This window comes from Epinephelus moara, chromosome 16, assembly GCF_006386435.1.
Source record: "Epinephelus moara isolate mb chromosome 16, YSFRI_EMoa_1.0, whole genome shotgun sequence".
In the NCBI taxonomy this organism is placed as follows: domain Eukaryota; kingdom Metazoa; phylum Chordata; class Actinopteri; order Perciformes; family Serranidae; genus Epinephelus; species Epinephelus moara.
In genome coordinates, this window is record NC_065521.1 from 24,363,627 (window position 1) to 24,387,229 (window position 23,603).

The 23,603-nt window shown below is 41.7% G+C and overlaps 1 protein-coding gene across 1 annotated transcript in view; it reads left to right on the forward strand.

Moving 5' to 3' along the window:
• Nucleotides 1-1,537: 1,537 nt before the first annotated feature.
• Nucleotides 1,538-23,603, forward strand: part of dip2ba (disco-interacting protein 2 homolog Ba) — a 55,185-nt gene continuing 33,119 nt past the window's right edge. The window contains exon 1 of the mRNA XM_050064221.1: nucleotides 1,538-1,786. Coding sequence (XP_049920178.1) covers nucleotides 1,702-1,786 — 85 coding nt within the window. The 5' untranslated portion in view covers nucleotides 1,538-1,701. The remainder of the gene's footprint in view (nucleotides 1,787-23,603) is intronic.

Genomic DNA, 23,603 nt, shown 5'->3' on the forward strand with positions numbered 1-23,603 from the left:
ATAGGCCGTGTTACTTACATTGTAAGGGTCAAATATGTTTTTACAGATTTTATTTATTTTTTGGGCCAAAAATGGCTGTTTTGACTATAAAGGTTGCTGTAAAGGTTGCTGCTGTTGGTTTTTGCACTGCTGGTTTGAAGCCTCAGACTAGGCATTTCAGCTGTCGCCATCTTGGTTTTTTGGAACCAGCAGTGATCATATTTGGACAAGAGAGTGGAGCTGCGGAGGAGCTATGTGTGGATCTGATTCACAGACTGTGGCGACACCTCACAGACAGCCTGTCACTCAAGCAGCCCGGCCTTAAATATGCGTCACTTCAGACCTTATTAAAATGTAAATGGGTGAGTTATGAGAAAAAAATTCACCCCTCAAACAGTTGTCATGAATGTTGAAATTAGCTACAGAGACCCAAACCATGTTTGTACCAGGCTGTGAACATGTTTATATCTGCTGTAAAGTTTGGCATGTTAACACGAGTGTCTATAGGACTGACTCTGTTTTGGAGCCAGCCTCAAGTGGCCATTTGATGAACTGCAGTTTTTAACACTTCTATACTGGCTTCATTTTTTAGCTGCAGAGGTTGCCGCTTGTTTTTTACAGTATCTAAATATAACAAATGATGTAATTTGGCGATTTTTAAAGAAAACATGCCTTCCAAACCTGCCAGTGGGTTTGAGGGATCGGGGTTGTTTAAAATAAATACAACATACAGCCATTTCAAGCTAAATGTCCCTCCCCTAAGCCAAAATAAAAAACACACACCTGCACAATGAGTCTGTTTTTCTCGGATGCATTTTTTCAATCTGTCATCCAAAAAAAATTGCTACGCACAGAAACCTAGTATTACTATCTGTTTTGCTGAAAGTGAGCTATCTGAGTTTTGAAATTATTATGTGTGCCCAATTCCTCTGTTTTGTCACAGCTGTGTCCTGCCGCCACATTTAATTCACTGATTCTTGGTCAAACATCTCTAAAGGCTTCTGATGGACTCAGTGTGCAAATGGGATTGACCCAACATGGACTTGTATTTATTTTTAGACATGCGACAATTTGAGATAAAAAAAAAATGGACTCAGTGTGCAGAGGCCTTAAGCCCCTCCTCAGTGTTTAAAAAATTATTTGACATGTCTCACCCATTGCTACCTCCCATAAATAACGAACAGTCCCTAACATAAATAAGGAACAGACCCACTAATTATAGTTGCATTTATTTTATAATTTATTTACATGTAACTAGTTACTTTCTAACACTGCTGCTTACACACACAGTTATGATCTTGCCAAATAATAAAGTCCAACTTTTTCTGTGAATCCTCTGGGGTTCCCTGAAGGCATCCATTATAAGTTTAATGAGAGTGAGAATGACATGAGGAAGTTGCACAGTGCAGTTGAAGTAAAAGGAGTGTGTGTTTGTGCCGGAGAGACGCCAGGGGGAGCAACAGTTTCGGTGTGTTTTATTCTGGGATGCAGTGAATTAAACGTACAGGCGAGGTAAAGGCAGTCACGTGACCCGCTCTGCTGCCGTTGGTGAGTTTTTCCCATTATGGCGGAGGGGCCAGCCGTGCGGATGGACTGTCTCTCCCACTCTGATGCTTGTTTTGTGTCTTGAGGGAGGACGTTTTATTTTTATTTTTTTAACACGTACCCGCGACGGCCCGGCTCCTTTTCAACCAGACAGCACTCGTGTTTATCGGCGAAGTCATGGCAGACCGCGGCGTGGATTTGTCCGCCCTGCCAAAAGAGGTTAGAGACCAATTGGCGGAGTTGGATCTGGAGCTGTCTGAAGGTAAAGGAGGGGAGGGGGCTGAACAGGGGGGGGGGGGGATGCTATAGCAGATTTTCAAGCTAGCTGTGGCTCTCAGCTGTCTGGGCTAACCGGTAGTTTAATTAAACCAGTAGTTTACCTTTCTCTAGTCCACTTTGTGTGTCTGATAAATTGAATGAGACCTCACGTCAGGCACTGGAGCTAGCTTATTTTGTGCTAACACAGGATGTGGGCACGCGAGCTAGCAGTGCATGACAAGCAGCAGGAGGCACATAAAGGCTTTCGTCCATTTCCTTATGTCTGCTTTCTTTCATACAGTGGCTCATTTAAAGGTAAACGTCGATTTGAAGATGTGTTTCTGTGTCAAATCTCCTCATCTAGTGTGAGATTTAACGCCAAAGCCATGGCTCAGTGTGTGTGTGTGGTTGTGTGGTTGTGTGTGTGTGTGTGTGTGTGTGTGATGTCTGACAGACTGGGATGCCAGAGGCAAGGTCTGGCTATCAGGGTTTGACCCTTCTCCTGTCATCCCAGTTATACCTCTTCATATGGTGGGAGTTTGATTCATCTGGGACCACATGGCTACCAGTTTGACATCATTACCAACCCTGTATTTGGCATCTGTGTCCAGGTTTCAGCTGAAACACAGAAGCTGTGAGTCACTGTGACTAGTGTGGAGATGTAAGGACCAGGCCTACAGTCATCATATGTTCTGGTGTCATGTGAAGACTGTTATGAATGACTGTCAGTAATTAGCAAACCTAGTGTATGACCTCAGCGATCAGCAGGATGTACGCACAGAGCCTGAGACACCTGTGTAAACCTGCCATTACTTGAATTATAGGTTTACCTGCAGTGCTTATCATAGGTTTCACCACCCTCAATCTTGTGGTCAAATTGTGTGAGATCTAAGTCAGGTGCATTCGTCCCATGTGTTTGCTCTGCTCTTGTGGATGTAGGTGGGTGACGGATGTGTCTTGTTTGTCGTAGTTTGCAAACATCTCAACCATTCATTCATCCAAAGCATAGTGCAAATCAACCCCTCCCCCAGAGCAGCTGTTAGCCCCTGTCCTGCTCTAAACCCCATTGACACACACTGTCACATCCCAATGACAGAACCCCCCCTCCTTCCCCTGCCTCATGGCACCTGGGCTCCATTCTTCCAGCTGAGGTGCCCGAATCCAGTCATCCTGCGCAGTGACCGCCCAGAGTCTGCTTGGCGTTTGGTTATTTTAGGGGTGTGATAAGGTTTGTGAAAGTGATAACCAGTATTTTATGTGCAGTTTTTGGCAGGACTCTAAATACAAATGTAGGTCAACCATTTCAATCAGACCTGTTAAAAGACCTTTTTGCATTTGACAGTTAATATACATGTCATACTCCAATAAATAAATACAAATTCACATTTCCAAGATAACTACTGTTAGTTATAAGACTATTGGTCATACCTGCCAGCAATGAAAGTAAGCTGACATATTAGAGCATCTGCAGGTATTTGAAGAGCAGACTGACCTCTAATGTAAATGTGTAATTCAGGTGTAGGTCAGCCAGTATTTAGTGTGTTGGCCTGACATGTAAAAGGTGGTTTTGGATGTTTTAGCCCGTTAATTACACAGGGTTTATACATACACAGTTTACCACAGTTACATAATAGATAAGTTTACAAAGTGACTGATATAACAATATGTACATGATGTGTGTGTACATGTGTATAGATAGATGGATAGATGTGACTTATCTGCTGTGATCTTGCCATATTGCTCATACATGATTTATACCAGAGTAGCTATCCCTTTAGCATCTCTCAACATGTTGTGGCTAATGTTATAAATCAATTCAATTCAGTTTAATTCAATTCAGTTTCATTTATAAAGCCCAATATCACAAATCACAATTTGCCTCAGAGGGCTGTACAGCATTAATCAATGATGAGGACCGTTTTATGGTAATATTGAATTTCTTGATTTTTGCATCACTGTGACAAAGTACTTTAATATGTCTGGTGTTTCATTTGCTGGATCAGCCAGAAAAAGACATTTCTGCCTGATTATTTTACACATGAACCATTTCTCAATTTATTCGCCAGGAAATGTATCACATCACCATCCGTATAAATATTGGGACAGAAAATTAAGCGTACCATGACATATGATTTTGTCCATATTGCCCACCCCTTTGTTCCTTCCATAGTCAAGTGCATTTTTTAGATTCCAATCAGTGTCGTGTCCGGACTTAACGCTGGCTTGTGGTGATATAAGATTACAGTGAAAAACAACACCTTTTATTTTTGGCAACTTTCATGTGGTAATACAGTTGTGAACAGGAAGTGTCACGAGCACTCTTCCTTGTTGTTGCAAGTGCTTGTGAAAATAGAGATTTTTCGAGTTGCACAAGAAACAGTCATATTCACATTGTCCTGGTGGTCATGTCTTAACCAGCCTTGTTAGCTAAGGATTTTCATGTTTGCTGTATTTTAGGTTCTTATGTGTCTGAAGCCAGCTAGCCTCCTTATGACAGGATGCATGAGGCATGTCATCACCTTATGGGCCATTTTTCTTGAGTTCATAACAAGCCCTCCTCTGATCCAAGTGGAAATGCCTGTTCCTGCGTTGCTCGGATAAGAACACAGGCCTGCCAAATGGCCTCTTAAAAAACAACCCAGTTCTGCTAGCCCCCTGTGACCATGGGGACACAATGAGGACCATTCAGCTGGTCTGAACCGCCGTGGCCAGGAGCTCTGCTGCCATTTAGGCCATTCAGCTGAACCCAGCCTTTTGTGTGCACGTTGGAATGAGCTGCCTCCATAGGAAGAGCAGGGAGGGGCCGGTAACTGGTCATACTTGAGAAGATGACGTGTGGTGTGTACTACCGAGGGGAGTGGTTCACCCCTCTCACCCTGCCAACTCTCAGCTGGGCCTGGGGGTAAAAGGTCACGTCTGGTTCCTCGCTGGAACTGGTCTACCTGGTCAACATCCCGTACTGTCTGTCAGCCATGTTTCACAGAAGTCAGATGTTGCTGACAAAAGCAGAATTCCACACAGATTAGTTTTTCGTCTGTGAGTTAGTAGCAGGTGGTCCAGGCCAATATGAGATTTTGACATTGAAATACAACCTGGCATTTCCTCCCAGCCTCATTTCAAATTTCTAAACTCACGTCTCGGGTGCACATGCTCGTGCCTGTGTTTATACGGAGATACAGACTCTTTGTTTTGCATCTGTGATCAGTATGTGCAGACAGAGATTCCAGATTATTGCCAGTTGCTTCCTTTCTAGGCCAATCATCCAGTGAACCAGCCAGCCAGCATTCAGATGCAGCAGAAGCAGGCTTGGCTCATTTTTGTATTAGGAGAGACGGTCCTCAGCAGAGGATGACAGCACTGATATGAACCCAGTCTGTATCGGCCATCCATCTTCCTGACCCGAGCCATCAGTGACAGCATGTAGGACAAAGCCTGATGGATCCTCGAGGAAGACTCTCCTCCCAACCGGGAAGGAAGGCTATGAAAACACGTCTCACCTCTCTCTCTCTCTTATTTATGAATGGGATATGCAGTGAACTGTTGTTTTAGTAAGTAGTCAGGCTAAGAGCTTATTTTGAGACAGATTACAGAGACGTGTGACAGACACTTCCTTAAACTCAATCACACGTGATGCAGAGCTTTTGTTTTTAAGGTGGAGGTCTATGCTGGCACGAAAAGACGAATTACGGCCTCTCACGCTGATTGTAAAGCTGAAATCTCTTCCCAAATAACAAACATTTCACAGCTTTTGATTCTCGCAGGCCTGATACAAAATGACTTGTTAACAGCTCTGCCAAATGTTCGAGCACTTGTCCTGCAAATACAAGTGAACAATGTGTTCAAAACTGACATTGTTATAATTATCACAGCATTATTGCTTCAATATGTTATCAATAATTAGTATTTTCAAGGACTGTTAATGTGCATTTTTTGGGAGGGGGATATGGGACAATGACATGCAACAAATATCCCCAGCCAAAGCAAACCGGCAACATCGAAATTACAGACTACACAACTACTTCCTGAGGTGCTATATACAGAAATATTCAAAATGACATGTTAAAAAGTTGAACTTGTGTTTATCTTATTGAGTCAAATGGTTTCATAGTGCTTTTCTGGAGCATAATGCTATAATTTTCCAAAAAAATGTATGTTCTCAGATGTCATGCTGTGACAGATGGTCACATTTAACTTATGCATTTAGACACAACTATGAACATGATACTTCATCGTGAGCGTTATGTAACAGTATGATTATAAAGACGGATGACAAACAATAAAATTGATTCATTGCCCAGTCTGACTTGCAAGACAACTTCAAACCTTTCACTATAATTTCCCACTGCATGTGAATGAGCTTTTTTTGTTTAGATATTTGGGTAGTATATACTGCAGGTCCAAAATGCACAAATCAGCTTCCTTGTAGCTGCTGAGCCAAGGCCTTAGGTCCAAGCAGATGGTTGGGTACACTTGGCAAAGGTCCTTCTTTATGTGTGTTTGTGTGTATACAGTTTGCGCTGACAAATGTGTGTGTGCATTATATGTCATAATGCTGTTATAGTGTGAATAGTTAATGATGGCTGCAGTCCCTTTTCCTCCTCCAAACCTGTTGTAGGCTGAATTATTCACATGCTCTCATTAAATATCAGGACACCCTCACAGAGTGGCGTGGGTGGGCGTGTTGGTGTGTGTGGTTAGTGAGCGTGACTTCTTTACGCTCCCCAGGTAGAAGTTGAGGCATGCATAGGAAGAAGAGAAAAAAAAAAAGCCAACCGGACTCCTTTGAATTAGTGCCAGGAGATGTATTGACATCCCACTCATGAGCCCTGCAGACCTGCACACAGCAGAAGATGTTTGACTTGTTGGACAAGCTCACGTGTGATGTCAGGCAGGGCTGGGCAATATCACAGAAATCAGCAATATTATTAAGGATAGCTTGTTTTCTAATACTGACTTATGATCATTTTCACTGTTTATTAATCTGTTGATTATTTTCTCAATTCATCAATTAGTGTATAAAATAAAAAAAAAGGTAAAAAAAAAAAGTTGATCAGTGTTGCCCAAAGCCAAAGACAATGCCCTTAAATGTCTATTTTTGTTCGTAACCCAAGAATATTCAGTTTACTGTCATAGAGGATGAAAGAAACCAGAAAATATTCACATCTAAGAATCAGAGAATTTTGACTTATTTTCTTAAAAATATTACTCAAACCAATTAATCAATCGTCAAATAACTAGGTGACTAATTTAATAATAGACAAGTAAACGATTAATCTTTGCATCTTCACATTATGGTGTGGGAAATGTACATAGTATTACATATAAAATGTTCAGATTAGTGCTGCACAATTAATCAAAATTTTATCGTGCGATATCTAAATCGCAGGAGCTGCAATTTTTTGACAAAGGTAAAATGTGTCACGACAGACCATTATAAATGAAGCTATGGAGATGCCCTGGCCTAAAAATATTATTCCAGATGTAAGAGAATGTCTTTGTTTGGTTGTTGATCCCAGCAAAAATCACATTCCTATCATTTTTATATTATTTTCCAGTGAAAATGAAATGCAAAAATGACCACTACCACCCTTCCCACTAAAATCGCGACTCATATTGCGGTCACAATATCTGGAGCCTATTCCAGCTGACAATGGGTGAGAGGCAAGGTACGTCCTGGACAGGTCACCAGACAATCGCAGGGCTGACACATAGAGACAGTTAATTAACCTAACCTGCATGTCTTTGGATTGTGGGAGGAAGCCGGAGTACCCGGAGAAAGCCCATGCTGACACGGGGAGAACATGCAAACTCCCCACAGAAAGGCTTCCCCACCCTGGGTTCGAACCAGGCGACAATGCTAACCACTGCATCACCGTGCCGCCATTCAGATTGATGTTCCATGAAATAAATCCTTCCACTGGTACATTTCTGACAAAATCATTCTTACTTTTTTCCCAATAACAACTCGCTTGAAATTTATCATGTAGACAACAGAATTTTGTTGAATGATAACACAGTGTTGTCACAGTATTCGTCCCAGTGACAGGACCGATGTGTTACTGTGCTGTGACAGTCTGAGATGACACATGGAAACCATGAAGTAGTGAGATAATGTCTGTAGAGTGGAGTGAAGGGCCTTGGTTGAAGCACCCATGCTAACAAGCATCCTCTCTTCTGAGGTACCCTTGAGCAGGAGGCTGTCTCTCAAATGGTGCTGACCTTGTGCTCTGACCTTCCTGTGATAGAAGCTAAATTAATGGGGAAGTTCCCTACAGTCTATGAATAGAAGTTCCCATCACATTAAACATTATCTCCCATCCACTGATGTGGTATTTCACAGTTTGCAGAAACAGCCTAGGCAGACCTGTTTCCTGCCTGTTGTAAATCCGTGAGTCACTGCAATTAGGCGTGTCCTCTTCTCCGGGGCACATCCATCCACCACAAAGTGAGAGAACCAGTTATAGCCTCCTGTCTCACCAGGCTGTTTACTGAGTTGGATGCAAACTGTGACTCACCATAAGTGAAGAAAGAGTGGGGATTTTGTAATATCAGCCCCTTTTCCTCCAGTCAGTACAAACACCCACCTCCATTCACCACCTGACCAACCTGTAATCTGACTGGGCTGATGGCGAATCACCTCTCTGATGGTGCATTGCACAATCACTCTGCGCCTTTGTGGCCTGCAGTCATTTAGTCAGGGGCCCAGGCTGTGACACACCAGACAATGCTGACTGATTCACACCCTGATTTATACCTCATAGGGTAAATGTTGAACTCATTGATGGCGAAACAGAAACCAAGTCTTGTTGTGTCTTTTGGTGTTGTCAGCCTGAGCTAATGCAGAGCCCCTCCAATGTATCGCCAGGCTATATCCACCGCCCGGCGGGCCATGTGACTGTGCTAATGCTGAAGAATGCTCTTGTGAATATAAATAGACCTGGCTGGCAAGACAAATTCGCTTTCATGCCTGAGGAGGAGAAAACAAGCATCTCTTTGACACAAAAGCTCCGCCATTATTGCAGTGGAGGCCACCCTCTCAAAGTCCCAAGGAGTCAGTCCTAATTGTGTGTATTTCTTTCTTGCTGAGGCTAATGTTCCTGGCTAGGAGACAGCAGGCAGTAGCAAACACACACTTCTACATCCAGCAGACTGGCTGGTTGGTTGGCTGCTACATGTGGGTCACTGTTACGCCCATGGGTTGTGTGTGAAATACTGCGGCCTGTTGAGAACTGCCCTTCTCAGGCCAATCAGCTTGCTGTCTGACCTATGGAGAAAGTTGCTATGGGTATGCTAATTGCTAAAGCATCATATCAATGGTTTTAGATGGTTGTAACATGTCACCTACAAATTGTGTACTTAAACAGTATTGCTGACCGAATTAAGCTACAAGTTTTTAGAGTATATCCTGCCTTGCAGGAAGCTACTGGCTTCACTTCATGCTAATATGCTGTGAAAATCAACAGTGTGCGTCATTGCTGTGAATATGTTCAACTTTATTTGTTGTCAGAGTCATTTTATTGTATGATGGTGCAGGTGCACGCAGGGAGTGGTTTCAAGCTTACTTGCTGGTGTGTCCAACTGCTTGAGGGAAACATTGCGGTTTTGAGCACCAGCCGTTGTGAGACACGAAACTACCAAGTGTACATTGCTGCTTTCACTGGGCTCATGTTCACTTGATGAATGGCTTCCAGATTTGATTTTTAGATAATATCACCAGGGATTTTGGCGCCAGAGTCACATTAGATGTCAAAGCTTCATTGAACATGAAGGAATAGTTTTATTAGTCGTATTAGGTACTTGTACTGTGCCTTGGGTTGCTGAGCAGACTGGAAAACAAGCATTCTCACAGACACGTCTGGTCATTAATGTCATTTTACAGCTTAGACGGCTAGTAAGCTTAAAACAAAAATGTTTGTGTAAATGTTTTAGATACAGATCGGTGAGGTCCCTTTTCAACGCAGTCCTCCAAGACTTGAAGGCTAAAGGGAAGTTTCTGAAATTAAGATCTTTAAAGACATTGTTTCTCCATAATAAAATTCTATTATTTGCTTCCACATGATTTTTGACTGCAGAAAGGGATGCCTTTTGGAGCCATGATTGGGTATTGACTCTTGAAATGCTGTCTGTTGTAAATCATATTACAGTCTCTCTATAGTCTCTGTCTCTCGCTCGGTTTCTTCAGCTGATCAGCCACAACTGATCATCACAGCCTTTGAAGAGGGTGTGGAGAACACGGGGTATTTTCACAGCAGTTGGTTAGTTACTATATATGAAAGGCGCAGGCCTGCGTCACAGGAAGGGCTGATGGGAAACCAGAGCTCAGGGGTAAAGCAGTCCTGCTGTATATGTACAATGAAAGTTTCCAAAAGGTCAGCTGCTCTCTCTTTCGGTCACTCATTGGGTTGTTGTAATTTTTTGTTTTCTTTTGGACTTGTGCCGAACATTTGAATAGTTCTCTTCCTAATTCTGGTGCGGAGCCAAGGGGTTATCGAAAAATACCAGTGAGTAGAGGTCCTCAGGAAACCCTCTCAACAGGCTGATGTGTATCTCCCATCTTGGCCCCTCAGAACACATTGTGCTGAACCTTGGCGTGTAGTCATGGACCCCTTTAATTCAACTCCCCAGAGACAGAGGTAAAACAAAGGCCATGAAAACACATCGAATGGGTGGGGCTTCAACCTCGTAATCCTTAGCTGTCAATAGCAGGGGCTTCCAGGCTGATGTAGGTCCACATATTGTATGTTCATTGCCTTGCATGGAGGCATTTGTCTAATATTTTGACACTTGGTTGAAGCACCGCTGCAGTTCTGGCCACAGTCATTTCCTGCATATTTGCTTTTTGAGATTGGTTGTTTGCTTCTGAGCCTGATCTGTGTTGTTATGGCTGTCGTTATGAGCATTCGACTAGATTTCGTAATGCTTGACTCTGTTTAGATGGTTTGTGGAGCCACATGTCATCGTGAGTAGTGACAGTGTATCAACACAGTATTTCTCACACTCCCGTATCAGGAGGCGCCCTCGCTGTACAGCAGGTCTGTGTCGTGCTTTAGACATGCTCCCACAGACAGTGACGACACACAGATGATTGTTGTCTGGATATTATCAGCTGGCTATGATTGTGATGAAACAGCCAATGGAGTCAAAGTCATACTCAGAATTATCCAGTTAAACTTTTCTTGGTACTCAGACCATGTGCTCACCAGTTGGCACATAAATCTGAGACACCTGAGGTAGAGAATATAGAGGTATATCCGCTCACCCATTTCGGAGCAATTGTTGTAGAGCTTAACGATTTTGAAAAAATATCTATTTGCAGTTATTTTGACTGATATTGCGATATGATTTGCCATATTAGATGGAACATCTTTATTCTCATTTTCATTGATATACACATTAAAATTATAAGGATGGGATTTTTGCAGGGATCTGTACTAAACAAAGATGTTCTCTGAAGTATGCAGAATATGATGTGTAGGCCAGGACATCTCTGCAGCATGACAATATTTAATTTAAAATGGTATTTTGACACACATTTCGCATTTAAAGTTGAAGGGTGTAAGACTTAGAGGGATTTGGTGGCGTCTAGTGGTGAGGATTGCAGATTGACACCAGCTAAAACTTCTCTTGGCTAGAATTCCTTGAATGTTCTCTGTTTAGGAGGTTTTTACTGGGAGCTGAATTATCCGCAGAGGTCTCTTCCTCTTAAGAACAAATGGACCAGGTGATTAAAAGCACTAAAATGCTCAATAAAGCAGTTTCACGTTACAAATCAGTGCATCTCCAACCAGACGCGTCACGTCAAGAGAAACCAAGGGGGCACGTGCCCCCTCAGATTTGAGGGATGATTTTTTTTTTTTTTTCCCAACCAATTTTATTTTACTTACTTTACCTTACTTATTATTTTACCATCTAGCTATGATCAGTGGTCATATTGAGTGAAATGTATTCTAAATAATCTCCTTCATCTCAGGCCCATTTAGTGGCCGTAACTTGCATAAAATGCATAAATGGTAATTTACGCATTATTTATTAGGATTTAGGCGAGATTTCCTGTTAGTAGTGATCACACACGGTAACAGAGCAACCATCTTGATAATAAACGATCTTTGGCCGTTCATGTGACCGCTCACAGCTTTCCCATTGGATTTTAGCCACCCGGGTCTCCCATTGGACAGCCGATCTTACCGGCTTGACATCTAGGCTTCCGGGTAAGCTATAAACACACCGATGGGATCGATGTAAAGGCTGAAGTGTCCTGCTTTCATTAAAAAAAGAATTACGTCGCTCTTATTTTCCGTTCCGGAAATAGACGCGAAAGAGTACGACTATTACGTTTTGCTGTCAGTAGTGGGAACCGGCCTGAGTTCACGTTTGTGTGTATTAACGTTAGTGTGTAGCCAAATATTTTATGCAATACAATAAGCTTAGCTATGTTTGCAATATTTTCCTAGCTGCTAGGGTTTGTTTGAGAAAAACTCCTTTCCTCCTTACACAAAATAGTTTACATGGCAAGGTGTAGATGCGTTAAGTGTGTGTGTGTGTGTGTGTGTGTGTGTGTGTGTGTGTGTGTGTGTGTGTGTGTGTCTGGACGGGGGGGTCGGCTTTGAGTTTGGGCCCTATCCAACCTCAAGGCGTTGTGCAGCAGGGGCCCAAAATAAGTGATTTGAGGGCATCCCCCCCCAAAAATTCGTGCGCGCGCATAGCGCATGAACCCAATCCACTGTGCCCCCTCACATTTTGGGGTTGCATGACGCCCCTGTCTCCAACGCTGTCTGGCATCTCGGAGATGGGTGGCTTGCCCACAACATGCTATTGTGTGCTTATCCCTTTCTGATCTAGACGTTCAGGTTTTTTTTTTATCATGAGCAAAATTATCTGCAGAGGTCTTTTCCTCTCTAAAACAAACAGACCTGCTAATTTAAGCTGGTAAAAAGTATACAGTATAATGCAATTTCACGTTACAAATCCATGTATTTCCTACACAGTTTGGCATGCTAATTTGTGGTCACGTTTTTTCTCCGATAACATAAGATCCAGACGTTCAGGAGGTTTTAGCCATAAGTCGAATTCTCTCTTCTCTCTTCCTCTCCAGAACAAATGGAGGTGATTTAAGCTGCTAGAAACACTGAATGGGGCCATTTCACGTTATAAATCAGTGGAACTCGGCGTTGCTCATTGTGGTTAGGCTTCTCACTATGGTGGCCGACACGAAAATGATTGTTTGGTTTGTCCTTTCTGGGCTACTGTAGAAACATGGCAGTGCAACATGGTGATCTCCATAAACGGAGACCCGCTTCCTTTGTACAAATAAACAGCTCATTCTAAGGTGAGGAGAGCACAGCAATTTATATTTTCAGGTCATTATACACTAAAGAAGACATATTTATTATATTTTACTCCATTCTGCCAATACATCCTCCTAAGTCCTACACACTGGACCTTTAACAAATGTTGTGCCTCCTTTGATTTGAAAATTGCAGTCAGCCATTTTGCGATTTCAATAAGATTTTGATTAATTGTTCAGCCATAATTGTTAGTGCTTATATATTGAGTGTGCCTCTGACAGTGTTTCCAAAAATAACATGGTAATCATGTATTAGTGTTGCTACAGCTCACACTAGCCTGTCAGACTGATGATTTCAATGCATCCACTTTGGAAAGAGTTTCTGAAAATATCTGTTTTTGGTGGCTAAGCTCAAGCAGTGTGGTTTTAAAATGCATCAGAATCTGATTTAATGCCAAGTAGGTTTCCACAAACAAGGAAATTGAATCCCCTACCCACCTGTTTTGTAGTGAGTAGCTTGTTGCTAACATTGCCTCACTACCATTCCCCTGTGACCTTGCACCTACAGCTACACCTGAAGTGAAATGTTTTTGCTGACGGAGGGGTTTATGTATCTTCGAGCGTGACAGGCAGCCTATTTTTCGCCTCACTGTATTTTTTCTTTTACACATTCCTCTCGTGTTGCACCTTGTTGAGCATCCCCGCACATTCAGGGCCATCGTTTTCAGAGCAGCGATAGATTCCCATCGTGATGACAGGCTGTTTAATGACTGTGAGCAGTGGGTGGTGGGAGGTCAGGACCATGAGCTGTCCAGAGAGTGGAACGTAGGCAATAAGGCCTGTGCGGTTTCAATGTCAGCTGCGGACTCAACACCTCGGGATGTGAGTGTTTCTCAAAGGCCGCTCCTGGCTTGTTATGAGCTTCTAATATTGATTTTAATGAGTCAGCTGCCTGGTTAACGTTCTTCCTTCCACATTAATGTCCTCTTAACCCATCATCCTTGAGCGATTTGGCAGAGGCAAGGGGCATTATTGGTGCGTGTGTCATCTGGAGATGGAACATCGGGAGGATGTTGCCAGTCAAAGCTAAGTTTATATGGCAGGTGTTTGGTGTTATGTTGTCTTGTGTACTCACTGACCACATGTTGGCAACAGAACAGACAGATGCGAGTTCAGATGATGTACAAGCCCCAATGAACCTCAGGTCAGGTCTGTTCCACACTTCTGACCCCTCCATCTCTTAACTACAACACCGCCACAGCGAAACTCAACACCTTTGGCTCACTTTCACTGCTCTGTAGACTCTGGTTACCCAGCAATGCAGAAACACTGGTCTGTCTTGCAGCAAACGAGCCAGGATGCTTCTGTCTAAATAAGTCTCTGTTTTTTCCTGTTCTTTGCAATGTGCTGAATTAAGTCAGAGTCAACCTACTGACCTGGTTACACAGCCCTCACAGTTAAAATAAATGAGACACAGGTCGCACAGGTCAATAAACTTTTATCACAGCAGACATTTTGACATGTCATGTATTCAATAACATTAATGACAGCTGCATTCCAGTTAGGGGAAGCCCTGGTATTGTCCATGCTGACTCATTTGAATTGCTTGCTGGGACACTTAATGGAACTGAGACATCGTTAATGTTATCACTTTCACCTGTGCTTTTCCTACTATGACAAGTCCAAACGTCTGCAGTGAAACAGGTCCATTAGTACAGAGGAACAGGCCTTTTCACTGCAGACATTTTAACTTGTCATAGTACAACAAAGCAGAGGTGTCACTAATAAAATCAATGACGACTATTCACTTAATGAGTTCCTGTAAGTCATGAGTGTGTGACACCGAGCCACTATGAACAATACCAATATTTTAACCAATATGTTAAACTAAGCTCACTGTCTCCTGGCTCTGGTTTCCCACTTCACACTCACATGAGAGTGGTATCTTTCCTCTAATCTAATATCTCCGTCCTAGTTTGAATTGGCTTTCCGTCAACATTTGTCGGCACCTTACAGACCTTTTTTCGCAGCACACATTTTGTCATCGCAGGAAGAAGGCAGGTGTTACTAATAACATTAACGATGGCTCAGTTTTATTACATGACCCAGTAAGCTTATTGAATGTGCCAACATATACAATAACAGTGCCACTCTGGAAGTGGCTGACTGTAAATTCAGTGTCATTAAGGTCAATAAAGTGCAGGTGTAATAGGGAATCTAATTAATTACACCTGTGATTTAGCCTGTATGATGAGTCACAATGTTTAAAAGGTCCATTAACAGGAACAGTGTTTAAGAGTTAGTGGCATCTAGCAGGGAGGACTGCAGATTGCAACCAGTTGAAACTTCTCCCAGTTAGAATTCCTTCAGTGTTCATTGTTCAGGAGGTTGTTACCAGGAGCTGTATTATCTGCAGAGGTCTCTTCCTCACCAAAACAAACTGACCAGGTGATTTAAACCCTAAATAAAGCTGTTTTGTATTACAAATCAGTCTGTCCCTGATGCTAACTGGCATGAGACAGGCTGCTAGCCCAGCACCCGCTCATCTGTGCTCACCTTTTTTCTTTGATAACTTAAGATCCAGATGTTTAGCAGGTTTTTAATGGGAGCCAAAGTATCTGCAGAGGTCTCCCGCTTTCCAAAACAAACGGACCTGGTGATTTAAACTGTTAAAACACAGAATAAAGCAGTTTCACGTTAAACAATCAGTGTTTTTCTAATGCTCTTGTCACAGAGGGGCTGCTAACTAATGTGCCCGACACGAAAATGCGAATGGCCCTATCTAAAACTGTAGAAACATGGCAGTGCAACATAGCGGACTCAATGGGCAAGGACCAGCTCCTTATGTAGGTCTTAACAGCTCATTGTAAGGTAAAGAGAACAGAATGATTCTTATTTTCAGATGATTACACTCTTAAGAAAACATGCTCACTATACTATATTCCATTCCATTTCTGCAATATATCCCCTTAAATCCTACACACTGGACCTTTAATGAAATCCAATATCATTTTAAGCCATTATTGTGCAGTAATTCTAGGTGACAGATATTCCAGTTAGTGGCAGGGTAGCCAGCTAATCTGACCAGAAATCAATTGTGGATTTGTCACTCATCGGTGCACCTGCAGTAACATCACAAACACCTGTTAACAAACAGCTCATTGCGGTTATGGTGCGCTTAGAGGCAGCCTGACTGAAGAATAAACTACATTAACCTTTTGCATGCATCCCACTTTTGGCTGTCTGACGTCAGTTGTCTGACTCAGCAATGAACCATCTACAGTTGTGCACCAGTCTTATCATTGTGATGAAGTAATGTGTGCTGAGTTTATCTGAAACAAAAACAGCTTGTCACTGCCAAGATTGTACAGCATGCTGTTGATGTCTTCAGGAAAATACTTTGTGAAATTAACAGAAGCACAGATGAGAGGTCAAGTTATAGATTGAAGGAGTTGGAGGAAGGTGAATCAGGTGTTTTGATTATTTGGCTCTGTGTGATCCAAGATATGTCGACCTGATTTTCTGGTATGCTTTGTTTTTTTTTGTTTTTTTATTGTCTGTAACTGTTATGTGTTGTGTCTCTGCAACTTTGTTTAGATGTGACACTGTTTTAAAGGAGACTTTTAATCTTAATGAAGCTTTTCCTGGTTTGATACATTTTGAATAAAAAATACATTCTGATGAAAGATAAATTACACAGTCAGGAATCAGTGATATGGCTTGACTTACAGTCTTTTGGGGTTGGTAAATTTACTCTCCTTCACTTTGGCCTTCTCAGTGCTGTAACTGTCCCCGGCTCCAAACCCCACTGTACTCACACAGCTGGCTCGAGAGTGCTGTCTCTGCCAATATAAAATGCACAATGTAATAGAAGTAATGGAGGAGGTAGAGCAATACTCAGTCTGCACTCAAACAGAACGTGAAGACTTTAAAAGCTTGGAAGGAACATTAGTTTTATTTCTTTGGCAAAAACAACTCCAGGATGCTGACTGTGTCCAGTCTGATTGCTGGATGGTTCTTCCAGTTCATAGTGGGTATAATCTCAATTTTGATCATGGCACCACCAACACAATTGCACTGAAGTGTTTTTATCCTGTACAGGAAGGTCTGATTTGATGAAATGATACGGTGTTTGAGTTAGGGAGGGTTGAATTTTAAATTGGCCAGCATGTGTCTGTGTGTAGGGCTGTTTTATTGCCTCACAGTGATATTGACGTATATAATGTACATTCTGATTTCGTTTCCTATAAGCCCCATCTCGCTCCTTTCCTGCCAACGCCTCTTACATGTTTTCACTTTCAGTTTTTAATACTCTCCACGCCTTTCATTACATCCTCTGTGCTGCTCACTCCCTTAACTCATTACCTTCTCTATTTTGGCAAACACAGGTGTTACACATCTTTGGTTAAAAGCTGTTATAGGACCTTTTTTTAACTGATCTGTTGTAACATGCAGATCTCAGTCTGCTTATTCTTCTCTTTAAATTATTAAGGCATTCCCAAGAAAATGTCTCAGAATAGTAAAAGGAGCTGTAATATGATCTGCCACACCAACCCGCAGTAGAAAATGGCTGCACAGCAACACATAGACTAAAATAAAATAATCTGATATGCCAGTTATCATGTTTACCAATCATTAACTAGCAAAAACAAAACTACATTCTTTCTGGTCTCATCATGTGTCACAGTATGTGAAAGGACAGAGAGAAAGACAAGCTGTCTTATTGATGTTCATGATAAATGGTGCTGACGGCTACTTAATCAAGCAGTCAGAGTCATTCTGGGCGAAAAAATTTAACTCTGCACTGTTAACTTCCTGTATATTCAAAGTGTTGGTTGTCCTTGAATTTCTTTTTACGGAGCTTCCAAATGAGAGTTAAACACACATTCTGTGTTAGGGGTGTAAATCACAAGTTTCATCATGATACGATATCATATCGATTCCTTGGACAATAATCTGATATTTGCTGATATCACTAAGTCTGCCCTGATCTGATTTCAATTCAATTCAGGGGCCTGCAACTGATATGAGAAAATATCAATAAATATCCTCATTGTCTTTTTCTTGGCTGCTTACCATTGTCTGCCCGGTGCTAGGCCAATAGCACTGTTTGAATGTGAAGGAAGGAGTTGTACTTGGGTGGTAATAGTGACACGTGTGTGCCATGGGGATTAAAAAAGGTGTATCTTAAAGATGATGATATGCATTAATGCCATTTCAGCCAGGAACACTTTACTCAAAGAAAACCTTATTTCCATTCGCAGTATTATATTTGGCGGTATGGCTCTGTTTTGGGGCCGCTCTGCCTTTCCTCGGGCTTACGCAGAAAGCCTCTTACATGCACCTGTGTGGAAAGCTTTAAGACAGAGGAGGAAAGCCTGAGGCAGAGACAGCAAACCTCCCTGCCCTTCCATGCGCCTACATGGAAAGCCTAAGAAAGGGAGAGCAGCAGCAAAGACCCCCTTGGAAACAGAACAGAGCAGCATCAGTGACAAACAGAAATGACATTGATAAGTCAGACACAGCATGAAAAGGCGGAGCTGGGGTGGAGGCGGGTTACAAAGCAGCTTGAAGAAGAAGCAGCAACAGTAGGCAGACCGGAACAGTTTAAATAGGGTGCCCTGAATGAGATTCGCCAATTGGTTGCATAGAAAGGACTTGTGTGATCAGTCAGCTGCTCCATCAGTTGATTGGGCTGTTTGAGATCACCTGATGTAGCTGGGATGTGAGCTGAGCTTGACTTCGTGTCCTGCCTGAACTAACGCTATGCTCGATTAAACTGATATATCGATCAAGAACACCTCGTCACCACCGTTACACCTCTAGTCTTAATCCGCATGCTACAACATGTGATTTAAGCACTTTTTAAGCACATTTTTTACGGCTGAAACTCATCAATTAACAGAAAATGTAAAATGTCATGTCCCCTTTATTTATATATATATATATATATATATATATCTATATCTATATCTATAGATATATCTATAGAGATATATATATATATATATATATATATATAGATATATAGATATATAGATATATCTATATCTATATATATATATATATATAGAGATAGATAGATATATAGTTATATATAGAGATAGATAGATATATATATATAGAGATAGATAGATATATAGTTATATATAGAGATAGATAGATATAGATATACATATACATATACATATATTTCCCCTTAAATTCATGACTGGAATCTTTGAGCTCTTGACTACAATTCCAAATAGAGCTTCAACAATGGTGTCTCCATAGCAAGAGCGTGACAAAAATGTACAGTGATGAATGATACCTAACCATATTCTGCCCAGCCCCACTCAGTCAGGATCTGACAGTTGAGTTAACTGTCGAGATGTACTGGCTCCACCCGTTAAGCAACCAAATACAAACCAAATCTCTGTTTCCAATGGAGATTCTGTCAAGAGAAATTACACTCCCCCGGCCTTTTTCTCAGCTGGCTGGGAGATATCTCCTTCCATCCAGAGATCACTTCATCCTGCCTGTCTGTCTGAAAACCCCCCACATGGGCGAGCTGGGTCCCAGAGGAATTGAAGGCCTGCTTTTGGAGTGGAAAACATTGGCCCTGGAGTTGAGAGCCTTTGTATAAATGTTTCAATCTCTTTCCAGACATGAACAAAATACCCCGAGTGAGACCTCAACACTGCTGATATTTAATAACTGTGATTCAGCTGCCGAGTACCTGCAGACTTGGATTTCAGAGTTATACACAGTCCTGAGGGTGTGGATGCTTATTCAGTTTTCTGGTAGTTGTCAAGCTCCCATATCTCAACTAAGCTAACAGGGATTCGTGATTCCTTTTATGGTTAATTTACTGTACAAAATCCCCAAGAACATCACATCTATAGAGGTAGAGAAAAATAGTTTGCAGGGTTCCAGACTAACTTTTTACATCGTTTGCACTGGTGTGCCTAACTTTATAATTTACATCCACCAGCACATAATTTAGGTACACCCCAGAATTCTTCACCACGCCTTTTGGTGCTGCAATAACACATTTTAAGTGTTAGTTTTTTGTCAGTTCCCATACACATGGGTGTGTAGAAACAGACAGATTTCCTAAAATATGATGTAAATTATTATACAGGGCTGTACGTTAACTTTTTTTGCACATAACACTGGTGCTACAGAGGTGGAAAGTTTCATAGCACAGGCCACAGAATTGTAGCACAAGGCAAGGCAAGGCAAGGCAAGGCAAGGCAAGTTTATTTGTATAGCACAATTCAACACAAGGTAATTCAAAGTGCTTTACAGAGACATTAAAAGCAACAAGACACAATTTAAAACAATAAAAACAGTCGATTAAAAAGGGAAATAGAAATTGAGATAATAAAATACAGTAACATAAAATAAAAACAGGCTCAATACATTGAACAGTCAGGATAAGAAAAGAAGTAGAATAATAAAAGGCATAAATCAGCAGTGTGTAGTTAAAAAGTATGGGCAGTAGAATACAGCAGGTAAGTATTTAATCTAAGAGTACGCTTCAGTAAACAATAATGTTTTTAGCCCTGATTTAAAGGAGCTGACAGTTTGACACAAGTCCATTATAGTTTGAGGCTATTCCTATTCTGTGTTGGGGGTACTTTAAAAGTTATTTCCATGACCTTTCAAATGAATATAGTGCTTAAAAATGCAGTTGTTGCTTAAAATAGCTTTATTTATTATTACTATTATTGTTAAGGCACATAGCATGGACAGAGGAAGTAGAGAGAGGCCAAAATGGTTGCTCTCTGGAGCCCTGACTTCTTAAAATACTGCAAGGATGACAGTACTGACCAAGCAATGTTTCAAATGCAGACAACTTGATCAAGACCATCTTGTGTGTGTTCACAGTAGGGCTGCAACTCATCATGTTTTTAGTTTGAATTTGCTTGTTTTCATCTCAAATAATCAATTAATTATTTGATAGTGAAAAAATGCCCATCACAATTTCCTAAAGTTGATATTATCTAGTTGCTTGCTTGACTCCAAAACCTAAAGACATTAAATTTACTATCACATAAGACAAAGATAAGCGGATCCTCACAGTTTATAAGCTGGATCAAGGAAGTGTTTGGTGTTTTCTTGACAAATGACTCAAATGATTAACCAATCGTCAAAATAGTTGCCATTTATTTAGTCTAATTGATTATTAAACTAATTGTTTCAGCTCCAGCTTATGGTATTAATATAAAAAATGAAAGAATAAATCATGCATTGGAATGCAAAACTAGAGTATGGGGAATTTACTTTATTTCCTCTCGTTTAACTACTTCCATTTTAGAGGATGAAATGTGGAAATAAGAATCTAACATCTAATTTAACCAACGACCAGGTGCCATTAAATGGTCTTGGTGTTGGACTCATTCATTTGTGTTTCCTGCCGAGCGCTATTTACCCATGTTCTCAGCACAGTCTGCCCGTTGTTTTTGTGTTTCTGCTCTATAAATAAGATCCTGTGGGTGACGTTAGTTCCTCTCTCAGCCCCTGTGTTTACGTGTGTATTTACATGTAAATGTGCATACTGTGGCTGTTTGTGTGAGCGTTTCTGTTTGCGGTTGTGCTCTGTGTGTCTCTCCTTGCTGTCATCTGCTCCCCAAGACCCTACAGGAGAATGGCTTTCTTTTGTTGGTATCTATTTCTCGTGAGATTGAGTTGTAACAGTGTTGTATGTTAGCATCTCATTCATCACAGACAATAAACCACTGATAAACAAAGACGGCTTTGTGCAGATCGAACCAGCATTGCTGGCTAGAAGCCCGACTGTGACCTCACAGGGGTAGAAGATAGTCAAACACTATGCTAGCCTCAGTTCAGACATATTTGCCATGTATCCTTTTAACAAGTACATACAAATGTCCAGACGGAGCGATGTAATCTGTTAGGTTCAAATGTAATCTCAGATTACAGATTAGGATAGAGCCAAAAATGCAAACGTTGGATGATGTGAAAGGGGAGTTTTATTTACCGCTATCTGTGTAATCTGGGCAGTTATCCTCACTGACGTGTGTGTGTGTGTGTTTCTGTACAATCATCTGGTAACCTGTGTGTGCATGCAGGGTGAGGAACTGATACTCTGAGGCAAGAGGAAATGGTGGGTGACAGAAACAGTCGTGTCGCTTCCTCCCAGAGCTGGATGCCACCAGGCTAATCTGCCTCCGCAGTAATTACAGAGCTCTACCAGTGGGGGGGATAAATTCATGTGTGTGTGTGTGTGTGTGTGTGTGTGTGTTGGGGGGGTTGCAGTGGTCTGTACATAGTATGGAAGTCTTCTGTGTTTGCAACATCAACAGAAAACGACACAGTGAGATGAAACATCAGGGTTGTTGCCACATCCTTGACAGGGAGGTGAACAAGTGTGAAGTTTTGCAATAGCTGCGACCTCCATGCCAGATTTCAGGCTCTAAGGGTAAAAACTGTGGGCGCCAAAGGGTGGGGAAATTTTTTTTTACCAACCAAGCAACAGAGCAAGCTTTAAAACTGCTTGTCATGGCCAAAAACAACTCCATGTCTGTGTCTCAGGAGGCAGAGCAGGTCGTCCACCAATCAGAAAATTGGCTGTATGATCCCCAGCTCCTCCAGTTGTCAAAGTATCCTTGGGCAAGATACTGAACCCCACAACAACAACATTTAGCTTAGGAGCAGGTGGCACCCTGTATGGTAGCCTCAGCCATGTGATTTTTGCTGCAGTCTGAACCAAACAAGCACGTTCCCTTACATCTGGAATATGATTTGTAGGCTGTGTCATCTCTGTTGAACCACAGTGCTTCATTGTGATGTTAAATTGTGACACATGTTGCCTTTATCAAACAATTGCAGCTCCTACAATTTAAAAAATTGCACATTATGATTTCGATAATATGTGGATTCATTGTGCAGCCCTGGTTAATGGGTAAAAAGTGACGAGTAGCGTAGAAGCACTGTGTGGTTGGAAGACTGGAAAGGCGCTGTACACTTGTTCATACATGAACTGTGTGTCATTGGGGTGCCGGCAGGCTAATCACCTGATGCCTAAAGCTATTCACCACCCCCCACCACACATACACACGTCACAAATGTTTTACTTGTGCACTGTGCTTCACTTTAATCTGATTGTTCCTGTGTGTGCTGGGCAGGTTGGTGGATGGGCGGGTGTTAACTACAGCCCAGACACTCTCCTGTCTGCTAGCATCAACTATTAGCTCATCATTCTGTCTAAGAGAGGAAGCATTAGCCCAGCAGTAACCTCTGACTGTTATTGAGAGCCCTGGAAACTGTGCTGGCTCCTCATTTTTATCGCTTTGATACACTGTTGGGAGTGTTTTAATCATCTGGTCCTTGGGTTGCTGGCAGAGACATGTTCATATTCTGTCATATTCATCTACAACACAGGGTACTTCCTCTAAACTTTAAAAACAAAAAGGCACTTTAACTTGTGCTTTTTCAAATTGCCAGTGGCTTTTTTCATTTAAGAAAATGTGCTCTGACCACAAAACAGATGGAAAACTTTGGCATTAAAAAAGTGCTTCACTAAGCCTCT